This window comes from Protopterus annectens, chromosome 1.part0, assembly GCF_019279795.1.
Source record: "Protopterus annectens isolate FY-2018-M chromosome 1.part0, PAN1.0, whole genome shotgun sequence".
Classification (NCBI taxonomy): Eukaryota; Metazoa; Chordata; order Ceratodontiformes; family Protopteridae; genus Protopterus; species Protopterus annectens.
In genome coordinates, this window is record NC_056725.1 from 1,240,504,204 (window position 1) to 1,240,526,662 (window position 22,459).

Sequence of the window (22,459 nt, forward strand, 5' to 3'; positions counted from 1 at the left end):
GCTTATTATGAGCAGTTAAATGTTTGATTTATTTTACTGGGGTAAATCCACATATTTTAACAGGTGACCTCATTGTCTATCCAATTGCAAACTTTCCAAAGTCAGGAATACAGTGTTTGTGGCTGAACAGGTGGCGCACACACCTTTGGTCCTGGATGATCAGAAGGCTGTGGGTTCTATTCCCAATTAGTTATACTCATTTACCAGTGTTCTTGACAGAGTACTTTGTAAGGATTTTTTAAAGTCTGCCAACTCATAACACTCTGACAACATATGTTCCCAGGTACTTTTTCCTTCCCCATTATACCTCATTTTGCCGTCTACCTGAGGAAAAATTATTTGCAGTCTGCTTGGGATATAAAAGTATCTATATAAACACTTCCAGGAAAAATCCTAAATCTTCTAGATTTTGTTGCATATTTAGGAGCCATACATATGTCCTTCCATTGCTTCTTTGCATATCTGATCTATCCAATCGTTTCTGACCTCTTCTGATTGATGCATATAGTTATAGTGCAGTGTTTTGTATGTCTTGCTAATTATTCCTTTGTAACAACAGTTTCTCATGTAGATTCAATTTAAAAACTCAACCAGTGCAGTTCTTTAATATAGGATTTCCGTGTCCCTTTCTCTTTGCCTATCAGGGATTGGTAGAGTATAGACAGCCACTAGCCTGCAATCCAAATGTCTTTTTGGCCTCTTCTTATTGTATTAACTATCCCTATCTACTAATTTGTTCCCAGTATGTTGGTTCCTTCGCCAGTTTCCATCAGTAAATACCCAGCCCCCTGTTGCCTATTTTTTGTACCCTTAATTGCAGTCATCCCTTGTTGTGGAATCTTCTTTCTATATTTCCGTGATGTCAGCTTAGTTCTTAGTATAATTTCTGCTGCTTTATGAAAGTGGCATTCTGTATGGCTGTCATTCTCCCTAAGGAGCTGTGTCCAAAATCTCATCCTTTCCTTATTTCTTGAATTACTCCCCTGCTTTTATCATCATCCCTTTCCATTTTGAATTGTACCTTTCTCCTTGTGTTCATCTATAAGAGCCTTAACTACGCAGCTCCAAAATATCCCTTCAAATCAGGTAATCCAAACCTCCTTGCTCTATTGGGAGGATCAACATATATCACACTTGATTCATGCTTTCTTCCCCTACCAAAATAACATCCTTCAATTCTTTATTAATTACTATCCACAGCTTCTCCTCTGGTTCATAACAAATGCCTGACCTGCATATAAAATTAAAGGGACTAAAAACATTTTACTGCCTTTTATCTTGCTATCCATATCCATAGGCAAGAGCTTCCATTTTCTCAGTTTTTGTATTATCTTTTGTTTAATCTCTTCCCACTTATCCTTAACTGCCATAACTGAATCCTTTATAATCCCTACTTCATTTTATCATGTCCTTATAAATATAGGTATTGCTGAACCAATAATGTGTGGGTACATAGTTTATATCTATAGCCTTTGCTTTATCTTCATTAATTTTATATTCCCCACCCCAAAAAATGGTAATATCTCAGAATGATTGACAATATTGAGATGTCCTCTTCTGGTTCCATCATGTACAAAATAATGTCATCTGAAAATAAAACCAACTTTTCTTGACTACCATACCAGATATTTCCTTGAATTTCCAAGTCCCTTATTTTGTTTGCTAGTGGTTTTAAATGTAACACAAATAGCAAAGGAGAAAGGCCACACCCCCACCTGGTTCATCTCCTCGGGTACAACTTATCAGGAAGAACCCTCCTACAAGGATTGTTCACTATTATTCCACATATGCCCTTTAACCTTATTATTGTTTCAGAAAATGCAAATGCTTCCATTGTCCTATTTATAAAATCCCGTCGGACTCTGTTGAATTCTTTCTCTGCATCAAGACCCACCAATAACAGCAGTATTTTTTACATTCTGCTTCCCTCTGGGTTAACATTGTTCTATTCATGTTGTCAGATATTCGTCTTCCCTCCACAAAACCACATTGGTCCATATCTGTAAATTTTGGCATCACCTTTGCCATTATAGACATAAGAATTACAGCCAGAACAGCTTTTTTCCAGGATATTGGTGCCTCCCCTCCTTTTAAAATACTAGTAAACAAAACCTTCCATATCTTTAGCACTTTCTTCCATCCCAACTTCCAGTGAAATGCAGTCTATTCTTGGAGTCTTTCCTGCAGATTTATTATACATTATCATTTTTATCTCTTCTTTTTTAACTCCTAATTGTTGACCCTCATCTCCCTCTAACCTTGGCATATTTAAGTTTTCTATAAATATTTCCATTTTACTTTTTCTTGGTATCCCTAGTTCTCTTCTTTATACAGATTACTTCATTACTCTATGTTTTTATCTTGGTAATTATTAGTGCATGATGTGAATTAGTTATTGGATGTGTGTCAAAGTTCTAAATTAAATGCATGTGTTATTGTGAAATATAATTTCTGTCTAATCTAGCTCATTTATTGTACCTTGGTTAATATGTAAATTCTTTGAGTTCCTACTACTGTATTCACATCTTTCATATCAAATATTTTCATAAATTACTTCAGAAATCTGCCATCTTTTGTTATATTTTCCCTTCTAGGCCCCCAGATCCATCTTCATTGTTGGAAATCAAATTCTGTCCCCACCTATAAGTAATATTACCTGTTAAAAGCTGATTATTTCTCCCAGTTTTTTACACTCCATAATAGTTTTAGCTGGAATATGAATACATGCCAGCTTAATCCTTATCCCATGCAAGTATCCCTTACTATCATAAATCTGCCATTATTGTCTTTTTTCCCCTCTTCTATCACTACCGGAGCCCCTCTAGTAATTAATACAGTAATGTTTCTTTTCCTTTGTCTCAGATACTCTGCACAGTACCTGTCCTGAAATCCTTTCTTTATCAAATTCACATGCTCAGTTCTTTCCATATGTGTCTCCTATAGCATTGTTATTTGCACTCAGCATTGTTTTTCATTTTTTAATATATTTTTTAACACATATGTACTTTACATATTATGCTCTGAGTACGTTTACACCCCACCTCCCACCTCATTACATACAGCCTGTTAACTTAAACATGCTTTTGGCTAGCTTTTCTTCTCTTTTTGCACTCAAATGCCTTCATTTCTTAATGCCAAAAAGAAGAGAAGATTAAGAAGTAAATAAAAAAGGCATCTGTTTACTTTAGTAACGTTATCCCATACAAGAACAACTAAAGGTACTTGACTATAAGATGTGTAATTTCCATTGTAAAAAGTTTCATAGAAATGCTGTTAATAGGAGAAATTTTACTTAGTTACCTACCCCCACACAGAGTCCTTCCCAACATAAATGACATTGTGAGGCGAATACATTTCAGCTCCTTACAAGTTTAACAAAGTCAGTAAAAGTCCACTCTTTCCACTTATTCTTAAGCAGCTGTATTTCACAAATGTGAGCTTTGTAGTCTCACGTTGATTCACTAATTTCCATGTTGCTGGTCTTCCTGTTAATCTCCATTTCCCAACTCCATATTCTGGTTTAATTCCAAGCTACTTCCAATTCTTCTGGTCAGCTTCTGTGCTTTACTATTTCTCTCTCAAGGATTTTTGTTTGGAAGAGTGGAAACTGTGTTACTGGCAAAGACTCTCCATCTGCTTTATTATCAGAAGAATGAGAATCAGTCTCCTCCTGCTTGATGACTCACTTTTTGTTGGACCGACTTTCACATTTCCTCCTTAGCCTGTTCTGCTTCAAAAAAAAAAAAAATGACTGATCCTCCAGTGAAGAATATTCTGAAGATAGCTGGAATACAGCAGCTCCAATCTCACACCTCCCTCTCTGCATTGCCTGATAACTGGAATAAATGTGTTTCTCTTCTGCCAGGTGGACAGTGAATAAGCATTTCCACAAACACACTGCTTTTTCCAACTTTTAATACTTTGCCCTTTTACCGTAGTTTTGTCAAGATCAACCATTTCTGCTGGTAGGTTTGCATCTTTACTTTGAAAGGTCTTGGTTGCTCTCTCACGGTCAGATTTGGAGCATGCATACAGTGTGCCTTTTAATTAACCATGTCTGCTCCTTCTAGTTTCTCTGGAACAGCTAAAAATCTCTAATTTTCCATACTTGCTATGTCCTCTAATTTTACCATTTTTTGAAACTTCTGTTCTTGTGCAGTCTCATACTTGGCCAGCCTTCTCTTCATTTCGACCTCTGATTTTTGCATTTTTATCAGCTCGTCTGAGTATCTGATTAAAACGTCTTCCATTTTTCCAGCCTTTTATTATTTGAGTTGATATACTCCTTCAGTGTTTCATTTTCTTTAATCAGCTGTGAGCACATTCAACTTATTTTTTCCTTCTGGTTTACTGGGAAGCCATGTCTTGCAACAAAGCTGGAGTTGCACTGCTTTTTGATGAACATCTGAAGGATTCTTCCCATTCATTGTTTTCTTCTCACCTTTTGAGGTTAATTTTCTTTCAGGTTCTCTTAATTTCTTCTTCACAGGCATCCAGGCAGTGTACTTACTAACCAGTAACCAAATTTTACTCTCACCGACAATATCACTGGCCTTTGTTTTTTCGTTTCTGTTTTCACATTAGGAGAGCTGAAATTAAGCTGTTGATTAGTGTGCAACCATCTTGGAAGTCCTAGAGGTTACTGTTTGATCAAAATCTTACTGAATTGTAATTTTCCTCATCAACGGCCAGCTTGCTTTATTATATTATCTGTTAATCCATGCCACATTGTTGCATTATTTGTTGGGGTATTACTTTGGACTCTTATTCTTGGTATTTTTTTATTACCCCATTAGTCAGCACAATAGCTCCTGGTTCATGATTCACGATGAGAAGCTGCTCTTTGGTCTTTACTTACCCAGCTTTACATCAGCCTCTGCTGTATTTTCTGTTAGTCTTGTATATCTTCATCATACCCTCTCAAACTGCTTGTCTGCATTGGGCTGTTTCATATGACAACAGAGAAGTGCCCTTTTGAAGTTTGTGCATTAGGCTGCACGGGGTACTTTTCTGTATGTTTTTTCCCTAGATGGGTGGGTCTGCATTATTTTTTTAATTAAATTTTAAGTTGCCATATTTTAATATACTTTTAAAATTGAAACTATTGATGAAATATAATTTCTATATTTTTTTTTCTTTGTCTGTGACTCCCTTGTATGGCTGTTATGGATCATTCTTGTAATAAAAGAATCCTCTTGGATAAACATGTTTGCTAGATAACCTACTAGCAAGCAGGAAAGATATGGCATGCATAATGATTTACTGCCCAGGAGCAGAATGTTTTCTTATTATCTTTAGTTTTCAGAATAATTTTTCTAAAGGCATGCTTTGCTGTTTGTCATTTGCTTCCTATTTCCTATTCAGATTGATTCTTGTTAAATATGTAAAACCTCATTTTACTTTTGTGAGCTGTTTTGGTTGTAGGTAGGCTGCTTGCATCAGCAGTGTAGATGTTTAGATTTGTTCACCATTTGTATTCATAAGCACACTGGCAAACTTTTGGCATCCATTAATTGTCCGAATTTCCATTAGATTGTTTTATTTTGCAGCAATTTTGTAAATATGTTAAATTTCAATGACTGTGTGTTTGTACATGTATGCATCTATATGTGTATCTATGTGTGTATCTACGTATCTATGTATGCCACTGTGGTCAGAAAGTCTTTCTATGTGGCATATCTCATTACTAAGGGTTTTGCATTCAGGAAGAAAGAGGTCATTGTCTCCCTCTACTCTTCCCTCATTAGGCCAATCATCGAGTACAATACCCCATTTGTCATGTACCTCACTAGACACCTGCAACAACTGGAGAGACCACAAAAGTACCTCACAAAGAGGATCCTAGGCCTTAAACACTTGTCCTGTACGGACAGACTCAAAAAAACTCCAACTATTCTCTGTTTCATGTCGCCTACTTAGAGGCGATCTCTGTTTGACTTACAAAGCCATGTCTGACCCAGCTCTGTTAGAAATGCTACATCTAAAGAAATCCCAATCCCCCACACCACACGCTCCAGAGACCGCAACCTCATTACCATAATCAACAGATCATGCTGGAGGGACAGGTTCATAACCCAGAGACTGCCCATGCCATGGAATAGACTTCCCATACATGTCAAGCAGAGCACCTCACTGGCCCTCTTCAAGAGAAATCTTGATGAGTGGATGGGAAATAGAAAATTCACCTGGGGGATTACTCCAGTGGCTCTACTCGACAGAGGCACTAGGAACTAAGGTTAGGTGGCACAATGCCAGGGTAATCCTATGGGCTAGGCTTGTAAAGGCTCCAGGGCCATTAGCCTAGTACACACCTATGAGTGTGTGTGTGTGTGCGCGCGTGCGTGTATCTGCGTAGTAGAATGTGTTGTACAAAATTTATTTGCTGATTTGAGTTTGATTTTTGTTTCCCTGTGACAGTAATGAAATAGATACTAGTTTGAGACTGTAGCCATATGAAGTATAAAATAATATTACAACAACTATATTTTTCAGTTTGCAGTGACGGCTAATGTTCTGTTTGTTTCAAATATCTTTATTTTCATTTTAAACTTTCATCAAAGGCAAAAGAAGTGCATGGCCAAGTTGCTGGAGTTCAATGCAGATGTGAATATCTGTAACAATGAGGGCCTGACTACTGTAAGTATTTTTTGGTTGTTGTAAATGCACTGCAGCTCAGGCTCAGTGTCTTATAAATGATACTAGATGTTACTAGATATACATTTGCAAAAGATGTTGGCGTTGTGCTGCTTATTGTTTAATTTTAAACAAGAATTAAGTGCATTTTTGTCATAAGACTGAAGAACAGTAATGCAGTACAACAAAACTCAAAGGTTGTAGCTTGTGAAAAAATTACCTTTTATCTACATGTATTTTGTTACAGTGGATTTCTGCTTTACAGAATATTCTTACTATCATTTGCTTAGCAGCAACACTACATACAAACAAACCCATCAGACCAGGCCCAATTTTTTAGTTTGGCACCATCAGATGCATGCAGCTAATTTGAGGAAACTTACCACTCAATAAAAAGTTGCTTATGGCTGCTTGACATTGCTTGGTAAAATTAGAAAAAATGTCATGCAGAAGGTCTGAACATAAGCTCTAAGTTGTCACTGCTGAAATGATGCCCCAACTCCATGTGTTAAAAGGGGAAAAGAGGATGTGGGTGGATGGATCATTTAGGTCCATAGGTAAGTACTAGACTAGCTTTCTTTCTGGACTGTTTTAATCATAGCCTAGCCAGTTTCCCTTCCAAAGTTGAGAATCAAACCCCATACCTTGTTTATGTGAGGCAAACACTTAAACCATTATGCCAACCCCTAGCTAAGTGATATTGTTATGTTTATAGCATAATCAGAAAGGTAAAGTGGACTGACCTAATAATACCAGCATATATAGAAACTTTCAGCTGAAGCTATGGTATCATTTTCAGGGAACATTTTATCTAGCTATTAATAACAAATGCATTCGCATATACTGCAAGTTGTTTTGATACTAAAGTTCATTTAATGGCATCATTAACAAATAAAACCTCATTTATTGTTAGCAGTGTTTGAATGGAACCATCTCAGTCTTAGTAGATAAAATCATTTCTAGTATTTTTTAAACAAGAAACATCTTTATTAAATTATCACATATGACACAGGCAATCATGCCCTTACATAAACGAAAACAAACCATATTGACATAATTTTAGTTGCAAACATTATACATCACTTATCATCTATCCAGTCATTGTTAGTCAAACATTACACAGCTCATTCTAATCTTGCCTTCTTTTAAGCTTCGTTTCTCCTTTGCATATATTGTTCCCATTTTTTCCTATGTAATTTGCTCCTATCCTTTTCTAAAGATCTCAAATCCAATTATTTTATCTCTGTTACTGTAGTTACTACTTCTAGTAAAGTTGGCTTAGACTTTTATTTCCTTTTGCTTAGACTTATTTCCTTTTGCTTGTAATTGTTTTTTGGCAGCCACCGTAATTAGACTCAGCAATGCCTTACTATGTATAGGCAATTCCATTTCCTTAGTTACACCAACTTGTTCACCCAGCATCTCTGACAGAGTAGTCTGCAGGGAATCTTTAAAGTCTGCCAACTCATTACACTCCCAGAATATATGTTCCCGGTTACCTTTTTCTTCCCCATCACACCTCTACCATTTGATATCTACCTGTGGAAATTTTTTTTGAGTCTACTTGGGGTATAAAATACCTATATAAACACTTCCAAGCAAAAATCCTAAATCTTCTAGACTTTCTTGCATATTTCGAACACATACATCTGTCCCCCCATTGTTTCTTTGTAAATTCCTTATCCAGTCTCTCTTCCCAATCCTTTCTAACATCGTCTGATTAATTCTTATAGTTATCATGCATTACTTTCTGTGCTGTGCTAATTATTCCTTTTTTAACAGCAGTTTCTGTTCTAGATACTACTAAAAACTTCACCAGTGCTGGTCTTTTGTGTAGGATCCCCCTATTTCATTCTCTTTGCCTATACTCTGATATTAATCCTTGATAGGGAAGGCAGTCTCTGTCTTGCAGTCCAAATAAATTCTTGGACTCATCCCATGCTTTTACATTTCCCTTTCTAATTATTTGCTCCCAGTACCTTGGTTCTTTTAACAGTTTTCTCCAATAAATTCTTGCACCCAATTGCTCTAATTGCAGTCATCCCTACTGGCAGAGTCTCCTTTCTCCGTTCTACAGTTGGATACGTTCTTAGAATACTTTCTGCTACTTTATGAATGTGATATTTTGCATGGTTAATGTTATTTTCCTTAAGGATCTGCAATCAAATTCTCAGTCTCTCTTTGCTTCTGGAGCTTCACCTTTGTTTCATCATCTGTTTCTGCTTTGAATTGTAGGTTTCTGCTTGTGCTATGTATAGGCGCATTAACTATGTAGCTCTAAAGTGCCACTTTAAAATCGGATAATCCCAAACCGCCACATTCATTTGGAAGAATCAGCATATCCCACTTGACTCTTGCAACCTTCCCCTCCCAGATAAAATCCTTCATCTCTTTATTAATTACTATCCACAACTTCTCCTCTGGTTGATGAAAATGTGCCTGACCTGAGTACAAAACTAAAGGGACTAAAAAATTTTAACTGCTTGTATCTTGCTATCTATGTCTCTATAACAGAGAGCTTTCAATTTCTCAGTTTTTGTATCATCTTTTGTTTATTCTCTTCTCACATATTTATAGCTGTCATACCAGAATCCTTTTTAATCCATACAGCAAGTACTTCATTTTATCATCTCCCTGTAAATATGGATATTGCTAAACCAATTTGTCTGTGGATACATAATTTACAACTGTTGTCTTTGTTTTAGCTTCATTAATTTTGTATCCTGAAATTATTTGAAATTGCCTCAAAATGTTCCACAACACAGAAATGTCCTTTTCTTGTTTTATTAGGTATAAAATAATATCTGCAAATAGAGCCAGTTTTTCTTTACTACCATACCAATTATATAATTGAATTTCTGAGTCTCTTATTGTCTTTGTCAGTGGTTCTAAATATAGTGCAAATAAAGGGGAAAGAGGACACCCTACATGGTTCCTCTGCTCAAACAGAAATTATCAGAGAGTAACCCACCCCACTTTAATTTTTGCCTTCGATCCCTCATATATAGCCTCCTAATTAACTTATCATTTTATCAGGGAATGAAAATGCTTCCATTGCCCTGCTCATAAATTCCCAGCTTACTCTGCCAAATGCTTTCTCTGCATCAAGACCAACTAACAACAGTGGTATTTTCTTACATTCAGATTCCCTCTGGATCATCAATGCTCTGTTCATGTTGTCAAATGTTTGTCTCCCTTCCACAATACCGCAATCGATCCATGTCTATAAATTTTGGCATCACCTTTGGCATTCTTTCAGCCATTTATAGATATAATCCCAAACCATGATTATTGTTTAAAGTGGGCCTGTATGAAGTTGGATCTGATGAGTTTTTACCCTCTTTAGTTACAGCCACTTCCATGATGTTGGTGCTTCTCCTCCTCTTAAAATACTGTTAAACAAAACCTTCCAGATCTTTATCAGTTTTTCTGTTCTAGCTTCCAAACTTACACAGGAATACCATCTATTCCTAGTGACATTCCTGTTGATTGGTTATACATCACCATTTTTATGTCCTCTCCTCCTGTCCTAAGAATTAGTAATTGAGCCTCATGTTCCTCTAACCCCGGCATATTTAATTCTTCCATAAGTATTTCCATTTGTACCTTTTCTTGATCTCTGTATTTTTCTGCTTTGCACAGACTCGTACAATTTCCAAAATATTTCTAGTACCTGTACAGGATATCTTGTTATCTTCTTTGTCATAGGCTCCCTAAGCTTGGCAACACCCTTTCTACTATCGGTTGCCTGCGTTGTTGCGCTAAAAGTTTTTGTGCTCTGGTATTATTAGCAAAAACAATTGCTTAACAGCAATCTTTCTAAACTTGTGCATATTGTCAAGGTAATCCTTTATTTTCTGCTTGGTATTCTGCAATTGCTGCTTTTCTTGTTCTGTGAGATTCCCCCTATTTTGCAATACTTAAACATTTGTCAGTCCCTCTCAGTAATTCATGCTGCTTCTTAACCATAGCTCTTTCTTTTATTTCCACCCTATTTTTAAACTCCACTTTAATGTTATCCCACTCTCTAGCTATATTTTCAGAAGAAAATGGTCTTCTCTAATAACTCCCAGATAATTTTCACTACCCATTCCTTAAATTCCTCTCTGTTCAACTGTTAGGTGGAAAAGCGCCAGTGTCTCTTTTTTTATTTCATTAGTCTGTGTTTTTATTTTTGTTATTATTGGTGGATGATCTGAAATAGTTATTGGATGCATATCAGAACTTTCAATTAAATGCACATGTTCCTGTGAAATGTAAGTTCTGTCTAGTCTAGCCCCGTTTTTGTATCTTGGGGAATAATTTGTAAAGTCACTCTGATCTACTACTGCATTTACATCTTCCATTGCCACATATTTTCATAAATTTCTTCAAAAATCTACCCTGGTTTGTTATATTTTCCATTCTGCACCCCCCCAGACACATCTTCCCTGCTGCAAAGCAAATTCCAGTCTCTACCTATCATTTTTATTCCTTGCTGAAAGCTGATTATATCTCACAGAATTTTCTTAAGTTCCATTGTAGCAGTTTTAGGTGGATTATAAATACATGCCAGTGTAATCCTCCTCCCTTGTCAGTAGCCCCTTAGCACTAGATATCTCCCATTATCTTTTTTATCCTCTTCTATCACTATTGGAGCTCCTCTTGCAATTAATATAAGTACTCCTCTTTTCCTTTGTCCTAGGAATTGCGCTGAATAACCATACTGAAAGCCATTCTTTATCAAATTCATGTGTTAATTTCTTTCTAAATGTGTCTCCTGTAGCTTTTACTGTTTGCGTTCTACGCTTTTTAATATAGTTCATTACTCTTTCTTTTTTGTGTGTATATATATATATATATATATATATATATATCTGTGAGACCATTAACATTTAAAGATTGTATTGAGAGGGTCATATTTTAAAAAGTTATTATTCCACCTTTTATTTGTAACAGCTTTTTTAAGTATCCAGTTCCAGCTTTTGTGTTACATGCACACACTGTTTGGCAGGTTGACCTTTTGTACAGTTGTTTCTTGTAGCATAGCCTCAAATGGATATGACATCTTACAATTTGTTTTATTGAAAGCTCTCAAACAAAAAAAAAAACAAATACACAACTAAAACCCATTAACTTAATATTAACACACACAACTATGTACATCTTCAAATTTTGGAGGTTTGCCTTCCTAAGAGAAACAGTTGTCCCAAACTGACAGCCACACTCACAGACTTGTGTTAACCGAAAGGAAGGTTATCCATGCTAAGAGCCTGTGCTTCTACTAAGTGCTGTCTGGTTTTGTCTTATCTTTACTGCTGTCCCAGAATGAAAAAACACTTGAATGCTTTTAGAAAATATAATCTCCTAGCCATTGAAAAAAGCCATTAAAAGAAAGAAGTATTCTCCTTTTATTGCTCTTTATCAGATTGTCTCCATGGAGACATGAGAACCAGGTACAGAGTTCCTTCTACAAGTATTTATTTATTTATTTTTTATTTGCTAGAGGAGAGATTTATTATGTTTAATGTTCTTTTTTATTTATTTGCTTTCTCTTAAAACTTGTAATTAGATAAAGCCAAGCACCTTAATCCAGTCATTCCCATATGCAAGAATGAGAAAAAACATCATTTTTCTTGTATTATCCTCTGAGTTTTTTCGTCTTTTTTTTTTTTTTTTTTTTTTTTTTTACATTGCATAGCCTACATTTGTTAAAAATGAACAAGGAGAAAGAGAAAAGAAGGAAAAATAACAGGGGTACCTGTTTACTTTAGTATCCCCATTACACTTGAAAATAACTGACAAAAACTTTATAGCATACATATATTGTGCACTATACAAATGTTACTGTTAAGAACATATCATAAGTGTTCCTCCAAATATTAATGACATGAAGTAGGGCTTATGACTTAGAGTTCTCTACATGTTTAATAAAGTAAAAAAAGTCCAATATTTCAGCTTTTTTTATTCTGTCATATTTCACAAATATAAATAATGCTTTATAATCCCACATTTATTTGTCAGTTTGTGACTTGCTGGTTTTATTCCAGTTTATCTCCATCTCCAAGATCCAGTCTCAGCTTTCTTTCCAGCGTACTCTCGGGTGTTCTAGTCAACTCTTATGCTCTTTTCTTCTCTCAATCATTTTCCATTGAAACACTGGGAAAGGTTTCACTGGCACAGTTTCTCTGTGGTTTTTATTACCAGAGGAACAAGAAGCAAAATCTTCTGTTGCACAGCTCACTTTTTGTTGGACAAACTTTCGTATTTCCTCCTTAGCATGTTCTGAATCAAAAATGATTTTGTCCCTCCAAGAAAGAGTAATTTGCCGATATCTAGATACAACATTTTGAATCTCATACCTGCTTCTCAACATTCCCTGATTAGTGGAATAAATTCACTGCAGTACTGCCTGGTGTACAATGAGTAATCATTTTCCACAAACATTCTACTGTCTCCCACTTTTAGTACTTTGTTCTTCCACCACAGTTTTGTCAGAATCAGCTTCATCTGCTGGTAGAATTGCATCTTTACTATTAAAGGTCTAGATTGCTTTTACATGGCCAGGTTTAAAGCATGCACATGATGTGCCATTTCAATTAACAAGTCTTGCTGTGAAATACCAGTCCAGTTGCTTATTTGTGCTTTCATAACATTAATATAGTCTGTTCCTTCCAGCTTCTCTGGTACAGCAGAAAATCTCAGGATGTTCTTCGTGTTTCACTGTTGCAGTCATTACATTTGGATAATCTGCTGGCAGGTTGCCCTCAGTTGGCCTGAATATCAGTGTCTTGGGTCCTGCGTCAGTTGCTGTCTCTTCTTCCATGACGTCAGGTCATCAGGGGTGTAAAACAGGTAGCTGACGCCATTTTCCTTAGTCTTTCTTGCCATGCGGTGCCTGAAGCAGAAGCAGTTCGCAAGTGCCGGTCGGCCGACTCCTGAAATTTTCACATTCGAGTTTCAGAACCAAAGTCTTCAATTAAAGCTAAGTACCTCGTTGGGGAAACTTTTTCTTGCTCCATACCGATGTCAGTAAAAGTTAATAATTGCATTACTTGTGGGAAGCAAATACCTCATAAGGATTTCCATTTGTACTGTATTCCTTGCCTAGGCCCAGATCATAACATGCCTTGCTGTCGGTTTTGTGCTAGATTCAACCAACGCACTATTAAGCGTCGGTATAGCTTTGCTTCAAAATATTTTGGAAGCAGATTTAATTACCCTGAAATGTCGTTGGATAGTAATCTGACTGCCGGAATTCACAAAAAATGCAAAGAAAAGGACAGAGACAGACCGTTGAGGTCCAAGACAGATGACAAAGCTTCTCCTAAGCCAGTCACCGGTTCACCAGTACTCAGTGAGGTGCTTTCGCAGTCCCAGCATTTCTATATAAAACTGACGCCAGCTTCAAAAATAGACAAAAACAACTCCCAAGGCCAAAAAACTGACGCATGAGCCACGTGCTCAGGCCTCCTATGTCCAAGAAATAGATGATCAAAATGGCTGAAGACTTAATTACCTTGATCAGGGGTTCCCAACCCCCCCTCGATAAGAGGCCTAGGCAAGACACTGATTATGAATCTTCAGATCAGGTTTCTATTTCTTCTGATCAGGAATTTTCTATACCACCCTATGAGGATTCAGATGCAGAGGAATCCATTCCATCTGCATCTCCTCCTGAAGATTATTCTTTTGGTGAAACCTTGCATACGTTGAGGGAACATTTTCATTGGGAGAGTCAAGATTTCTCAGAATCAAAAAAGAGGCTTAGGGATTTCTTTCTTCTCCCTCAGCATAGGCCTTTGACCATGCCTCCTGTTTTAGACATTGTTGATGATGTGTTTTCGGAATCAAGCATGGCTCCAAATTCCCTACCACCGGCTCCTAGCAAGCCAGACAGATATTTACAGGTTTCCTGACTCCCACAAATGTTTATTCAAAAATCCTGCTGCTGACCCTGAAACTATCTCACAGGGTCCCAAAGGTGTAAAGGCCTCAACAGCTAAGAATCCTACCCCCTCTGATAGAGATTCCAGGGCACTGGATAGATGGGGAAAGAAGGTTTATACGTCTGCAACTTTGGCAATTAGGGCCTTAAACTGCTAGTTTCATATGCTTAAATATCAACAGTATGTTATGGGATTATTGAAACAGAAAATTATGTTGATTTCTGAATGTGTGGAAAATAAAGAATTACAGGAATTATTGCATGCAGCAGAACAGGTTGGAAAACATACTTTACAATGTGGTTTTGATTCTTTGGAGGCCTCCTGCAGGGCTACAGTTACTGGATCTGTGATTAGAAGGCTTGCCTGGCTCAAAGAGCAAAATCTGCCTGATCATGTTAAAGCTAAATTGTTGGATGCACCTTTACAGCATGATACTCTGGTAATAAGGCAGAAGAGGTTTTAAAGAACATGGAAGACAAAGCTAAGTCTATGCAAACTGTAAAAGACGTCTTACAAGTGCAGCCACCAAGATTCAGTAGACACAACAAATACAAAAAATTGGTCCTTTCCTGTGTCCGACAGATCCTCACGGGGCAAATCCATGCGCTCAAAAGGCTCTAGATACCAATACAGGTCAAAGCAATGGGGTGCCTCTACCTCCAAATCTGGAGGAACTAAAGCACAACCCCTACAGTAAGCAGTCTCAATGACTTCCCTCTGCCATCGCCAAGCACTTATCTTTTGGCAGCCCCCTTAGGGGGAAAACTAGCACTTCACGCACAAAATTGGCAGTTAATAACCCAGGACAAGTGGGTATTAAACATAGTATCCCAGGGATACAGATTTAATTTCCATACCTTGCCAATTCCAAATGGTTGGCCAGATCTGCCACAAAATCAATGGGCAGAGGCACAGAAACAAGTTACGTCCCTCATGGATATGGGGGCTATTCAACCAGTACCAGAACTAGAAAAAGGACAAGGGTTTTACTCAAGACTGTTCTTAGTACCCAGAAAAGACAATGCCTGGCACCAAATACTGGATTTATCAATTTTGAACACATTCTTGGACATCCCAAAATTCTAAATGCTGACTTTGCAACAGCTTCTGCCCATGCTGGGCAAGAACGCTTGGCTAGTGACTGTAGACTTAAAAGAGGCATACCTGCATATCCCAATAAGGGAATCGTGCAGAAGATACCTCCGCTTCAAGGCTGGTTTTATGCATTACCAATTCTCTGCATTGCCCTTTGGCTTATCTACTGCACCCAGGGTCTTTACAAAGTGCCTGGCACCAGTAATTGCCTTTTGCAGACAAAGAAGCATTCATATCTATCCATACTTGGACGACTGTCTCATTCAAGCAGAAAACAAGGACATTCTTCTTCAACATCTGGCATTTGTAAAAAGGCTTCTAATATGCCTAGGGTACACAGTAAACAAAAAGAAATCACAACTGGTACCCTCTAAAAAGATTACATTCCTGGGTGCAAGCTTGAATACAACTGCCCAGATGGCTTACCTTACGCCAGACAAACAAAGCCAACTGACTATTTACTTCAAACAGATGACAACAAAAACCCAGTTATGTGCAAGACAAATTCTGCAGGCTTTGGGGTTCATGGCATCCTGCATTCTACTAATTCCATATGCAAGACTGCATATGAGGAAACTACAGTGGTACCTAATAGTTTATGGAGTCAGCATTGTCACAGTCTGGAAACAATGATTTCTCTCATTCCCTGCCTACAACAGGAGTTTTTTTTGGTGGGCAGAGTCATGTCACCAGAACATGGGACAGTCTTTCACTCTACCCCCTGCCAACCAAACCCTAACTACAGACTCATCAGACTATGCTTGGGGGGCCCACCTGGCGGGGAGATGCATGCAGGGCATATGGAGCCCAAAACAAATGCATCTGCATATCAACCAAAAAGAGATGTTAGCTGTTCAGAATGCCCTGACAGCCTTCAAGGACTTACTTCATCCAGGACAACTACTGATAAAGACGGACAACACCACGGTTATGTAGTACATAAACAAGCAGGGGGGCACACATTCCTACCCCCCTTTGCAGACTAGCCATGGCATTGTGGGACACAGTCTTGACTTACCAAGTACATCATCAAGCTCAATTCCTGCCAGGAAAACAAAATACCCTGGCAGACGACCTAAGCAGAAATCTTATGGACCCTCATGAGTGGAAACTGGATCCACAAGTCTTCAACATAACAGAGAAATGGGGGAGCCCGGACATAGATCTATTTGCCTCTCCCCAGAACTATCAACTGGACAAATTCTGCACAAGGACATATCACAGACAAGCATGGAAAGTGGATGCCCTAGCCTTCAGTTGGAAAAAGCTATCGGTCTACGCCTTTCCTCCTCTGCCTCTTCTTCACAAGGTCCTACTAAAGGTCAGACAGGAAAAACCAAAAATGATCCTAATTGCCCCGGACTGGCCTCGCCAGCACTGGTACCCAATTCTAAGGAATATGTCTCAACTCCCTCCTTGGTACTTGCCTGAAATACCTCATCTACTGTCTCATCAGAACAATCAAATTCTGCACAATCAGCTCCAAACTCTGAACCTAGCAGCATGGCTGATCATGTAATTATTCAAATGACACCTCTCAGTAAATCTGTGATGGATGTCATTTTGGAAGCCAGAAGGCCTAGTACTAGAAAATCTTATGCTGATAAATGGAAGAGATTCTGTGCTTGGAACCAAGCACAAGGGACTGACACAGCAAAGCCAAATATTCCTCAAATTTTACAATACTTGACTGAGATGCTTGAAAAGGGCCTATCTTTTTCATCAGTAAAAATCCATGCCTCTTGCCATCTCGGCTCATTACAACACAGGGCCTCCCATCTTTTGTCATCCTCTGCTAAAACAGTATCTTAGAGGGGCCAAAAATTTAAGGCCTCCCAGAAGATCACCAACTCCTGCATGGGACCTCAATTTTGTGCTGGAAAAGCTTACGCTGCCTCCATTTGAACCAGCAGCTACTGCAGATATAATGTTTTTATCTTGGAAAACAGCTTTCCTTCTGGCAATCACTTCAGCAAGAAGGGTTTCAGAACTACAAACCCTCATGGCTGTGGAGCCTTTTATTATATTTTACCAAGACAGGGTGTCCCTCAGGACCAATCCTTCCTTTATGCCTAAGGTGGTATCCAGTGTGGCTCTTAACCAAACCATTCAGCTGCCAACTTTTTACCCAAATCCGCAGAACAAGGGGGAGTGGATTCTGCATTCCTTGGACGTACACAGACAACTAAGATTCTACTTAAACAGGACCAAATCTCTAAGAAAGTCTGAGCAGCTACTGGTGGCATTTACTGCAGGATCAGAGGGAAAGGCTATTTCAAAGTAGACTATTTCAAAGTGGGTAAGCCACTGCATTCATTTCTGATATTTGCATCATGGTAAACCGATGCCCAAGGGAATCGGGTCTCATTCCACCAGGGCTGCATCTACCTCAGCAGCTTTCCTCAGAGAGGTACCAACCAAAGACATTGTAGAAGCTGCTACTTGGAGCTCTGTTCACACTTTTACAAAGCATTATCATTTGCCTCTCTTCTCTAAGTCCAGGGCAGGCTTTGCCACTGCAGTTCTGCAGGGCATTATAGCCGCTCCTAATGCTATTTAGTTCCAGCCTGCCATCCATAGCTTTGGGATTCTACCCAAATGTAATGACTGCAACAGTGAAGCACAAAGAACATAGCACAGTTGTGTACACTTACCATAAATGTAGATGTTAGAGTGTATTCACTGTTGCAGTCCTGGTTACCTACCCACCATCCCCCTTTACTCTGGAGTTTCTCTTTCCTCCACTATATTCTACAGCCTTTGTGGTGTATTTGCTTTTAGATGAAGGTAAAGTTTATGTTGTTACAATTGCATATATATATATATATATATATATATATATATATATATGTATATTTATATGTATTTTTGCTCCCCATTTGGGGGGCACCTGACATCTGGGGCAAGAAAAACTAAAGAAAATGGCGTTGGCTGCCTGTTTTATACTCCTGATGACCTGACGTCATGGAAGAAGTGACAGCAACCGACACAGGACCCAAGACTTTGATATTCAGGCCGACTGAGAGCAACCTGCCAGCAGATTACCCAAATGTAATGACTGCAACAGTGAATACACTCGAACATCTACATTTATGGTAAGTGTACACAACTGTACTTTTTCCAAGCATTCTCTGTCCTTTCATTCTATTATTTTTTGAAACATCTCTTCTTGAGCAGTCCCCTATTTATCCAGCCCTTTCTTCATTTTGACCTCCGGTATTTGTAGTTTTATCATCTCATCTGAATATCTGTTTAAAGCTTCTTCCATTTTGTCCAGCTTTTATTTGAGTTGATATACTCCATCAGTGTTTTGTTTATTTTAATCAGCTCTGAGTACATTTTACTTATTTTTTTTCCTCTAGGTTACTGTCTTGCACCAAAGCTAGAACTTGCACTTTTTGTTGAACAGCTGCAAAATTCCTCACAGTCATTGTTTTCTCCTCACCTTTTGTGGTTGATTTTCTTTCAGGTTCTCCTAATTTCTTTTTTGGCTGACATCTAGGTAGTACACTTACTAGCCAGTTACTGAAATTTACCCCCCCCCCCCCAAAAAAAAAAAGAGTTTACTGTCTGTCTCTTCTGAGTTTGTGTTTTCACACTGTGAGAGCTGAAATTTTAAACTGTTACTCAATGTGCAACCATCTTGAAAGTAACCAAAGTCATTTCTAGTACTTATCTTGATTCTTCTAGCTGGGTATTCATTTTTAATAGTAAATCAAACATAGATGAGAGAATAAACTCTGTGGCAATTTCAGAGAAAACACAACATCTTAAGTTTCTGAAGTATTTCTCACTTATTTATTGTTAATGATAGTGGATACTTGAAACTTTCCTTATCTTAATTATATAAACTAAGATTGGACATGCAAATTAATTTGGTGGAAACTTTTGGAGTCTTCATTGAACAGTATGACTTGGTTGAACTGAACAATGATGCTTGTAAGCAGTTGGTCTTAAAATCAGTAGGATCAACTACAACCAACATCTCCTAGAAAATCAGCATTTTCAAAACTACTGAGGAGATGTGTTGGAGATGTACGAAATCTTAGTTGTTGGACTGCTGTCATTTTTTATGTTTGTGAGGAAAAAGAAGAATTACTGTGAAGATGTTAAGTACTTCTTTAAAGCTCTTTGTACTGATAATTGTAAGTTTATTGATATAATGCTCTGGTTCCTGGAAGCATAAAATCTTCACAATATCTTTTGATATAGATACTGTTGGAGGTAGCATGAAAGGTTATTACAGTAATCTGGAAAAGACGGCTCCTCCCAAATTATTTGTTTTTGTCAGAATTGCTACGGTTTACAACAGTGAAAAGAGTTCCTTCAAATAAAGAACAATAAATAATAATAATGATATGAACTTCAAACATTGGTTACAACTAAAAATGTTGTTAGAAAATGTTAATTGTCTGTTAACTGAGTAGATTCATGTTTACTTAATCATACAGTATGTGAGTTTAGCACTTTTCAAGTTGATTTTACATCAGAATAAATTAATATATTTTTTAGAAAAAAATATTTGTGGCCAAGGGCAGTACAGCTAATAGATTATTTGATTATGAAGCTCTTCAACAGCAACGAGTATGTCATTAGTCAAAATGAGGAGTTACCAGTCAATGAACAATAAAGTTTTTAGGCCTAAGTTAGAAACCTGGGTGGAAACTCTCAGATATGCTCAGAATTAGTCCAAAATGATAAAAAAATCACTGAACCCACAGACATTGCCAACATACTGGCAGACAGGTTCAGTGCAAATTTCTCCCCTCCCTCCCCCCCCAAAAGGAGAAATATCTATCCCACCAGAGTCTAGCCTCCCAAACATCTCAGATGCCCAGGTGAGAGCTGCTCTCTCTAAAGCAAACAACACAGCATCAATGGTACCGGACGGTGTCCCCGGATGTGTGCTACACGAACTCAATGAGGAACTAAACCCACACATAAGGCTGCTGTTTAATCTTAGCCTTACTACAGGATACGTACCCAAAGAATGGCGTACGGCAACTGTGGTCCCACTCCACAAAGGCGGTGCTTCTACGGACCCTGGAAATTACCGCCCCATAAGCTTGACGAGCCTTGTCTGCAAAGCTATGGAGAGGATCATAATGGAACTCATAAATAAAGACATTGGGGACCTACAGACACTGGATCCTACCCAATTTGGCTTTGTCAAGGGCAGATCCTGCCTCTTGAACTTGGTCGACTTTTTCAAAACAGTCACTAAGGCCATTGATGAGGGTAAGGCAGTTCACACAGCCTACCTTGACCTAGCAAAAGCGTTCGACACAATACCCCACTCGGGCATCATAGAAAAGCTCACCAGCTTAGATGTAAACCCATATGTCACAAGATGGGTTGCAAACTGGCTCAAGGACAGAACACACAGGGTTAGAGTTGCTGGTGCCATGTCAGACTCTAAGCCGGTCACGAGCGGTGTCCCACAGGGCTCAGTCCTGGGCCCTCTTGTTCGGCATTTATTTTTCTGAAGTGCAGGCAAACATAGGGGATTGTGGTTGACAAAATTTGCAGATGACTGCAAACTGGGCACCATAATTGACACTCCATCAGACACAGACATCCTCCAGAAAGGTCTCCTAGAAATGGATAACTGGTGCCAGAGCCATGGCCTTAAGCTAAATGCCAAAAAATGTATGGTCATACCCTTTGGGAAAAACAAGGTAACCCCTAATTACCACATAGGTGGTAATCCATTAAACACGGAAGAAGTTATCAGGGACCTGGGGACCCAAGTTGACAGTAACCTCTCTTTTGACACTCACATTGCCAAAGTGGTTAGGAAGACCTTCTACATTGCCCACCTGATCATGAAGGGATTCACATCCAGATCAGGAGAGGTCATTGTACCCTGTACTCTTCACTTATCAGACCAATGATTGAGTACAACGCCCCATTCGAATGTACCTTACCTGACACCTGCAGCAGTTGGAAAGACCCCAAAAGTTCCTCACCAAAAGGATAAAGGGGCTCAAACATATGTCATACGATGCCCGACTGAAGAAACTCCAGCTCTATTCAGTCGCATACCGCCTGCTCAGAGGTGATCTGTGCCTGACATACAAGGCCATGTCCAACCCGAATTAATGGACATGCTCCACCTCAAAAATCCAAATCCACCAGAGCCACGAGCAAGAGACTTAAACCTCAACACGGATATAAATAGGACGTGCTGGAGGGACAGATTCATCACCCAGAGACTCCCTACACTATGGAACAGAATCCCAGTCCATGTGAGGCAGAGCCCCTCACTGACTCTGTTCAAGAGAAATCTTGACGAGTGGATGGGAGATCGTAGGTTTACCCCGGGAATCATCTCTGTATCACTGCTGGACAGAGGCACAGCAAACTAATGGGTATAGTATTCTCATCTTAAGGGGTGGTGAAAGCCACACACACTCTGGCTAGGCTTATAAATGCCCTAGGGCAGATAGCCTAGTATGAACCTATGAAACCTATGAACCTATGAACCTATAAGATAACATACAGCTTTGCTGAGTCTGTATTTAGCAAAGAGAACAATAGTCACTAGTTTTATGTATGCTGTTCATCTGGTTTGTGTGCATCTGACCATGTCATAGCGTCATAGATACTTAGGCTATTGATTAGTCAGGATCTTTAGCAGCTCAGCCATGTATTTCTACAGAGCTTCTAGTACCAATGTGCATGTATTTTGTGGGAGTGTTGTATAACTCCAGTTGAGCTGATCCTTTGTATTGTGTGAACACCCAGGTATGAATAACCATAACCCTGATGAGGGTGTTTGCATGTTCCCCCGTCCATAATAG

The 22,459-nt window shown here is 38.5% G+C and overlaps 1 protein-coding gene across 1 annotated transcript in view; it reads left to right on the forward strand.

The window, feature by feature from the left end:
* HACE1 (HECT domain and ankyrin repeat containing E3 ubiquitin protein ligase 1) overlaps positions 1 to 22,459 on the forward strand; it is a gene marked incomplete in the record, with an annotated part of 1,502,717 nt that overhangs the window by 416,034 nt on the left and 1,064,224 nt on the right. Inside the window, 1 exon segment of the mRNA XM_044065909.1 lies at positions 6,561 to 6,636. Coding sequence (XP_043921844.1) covers positions 6,561 to 6,636 — 76 coding nt within the window.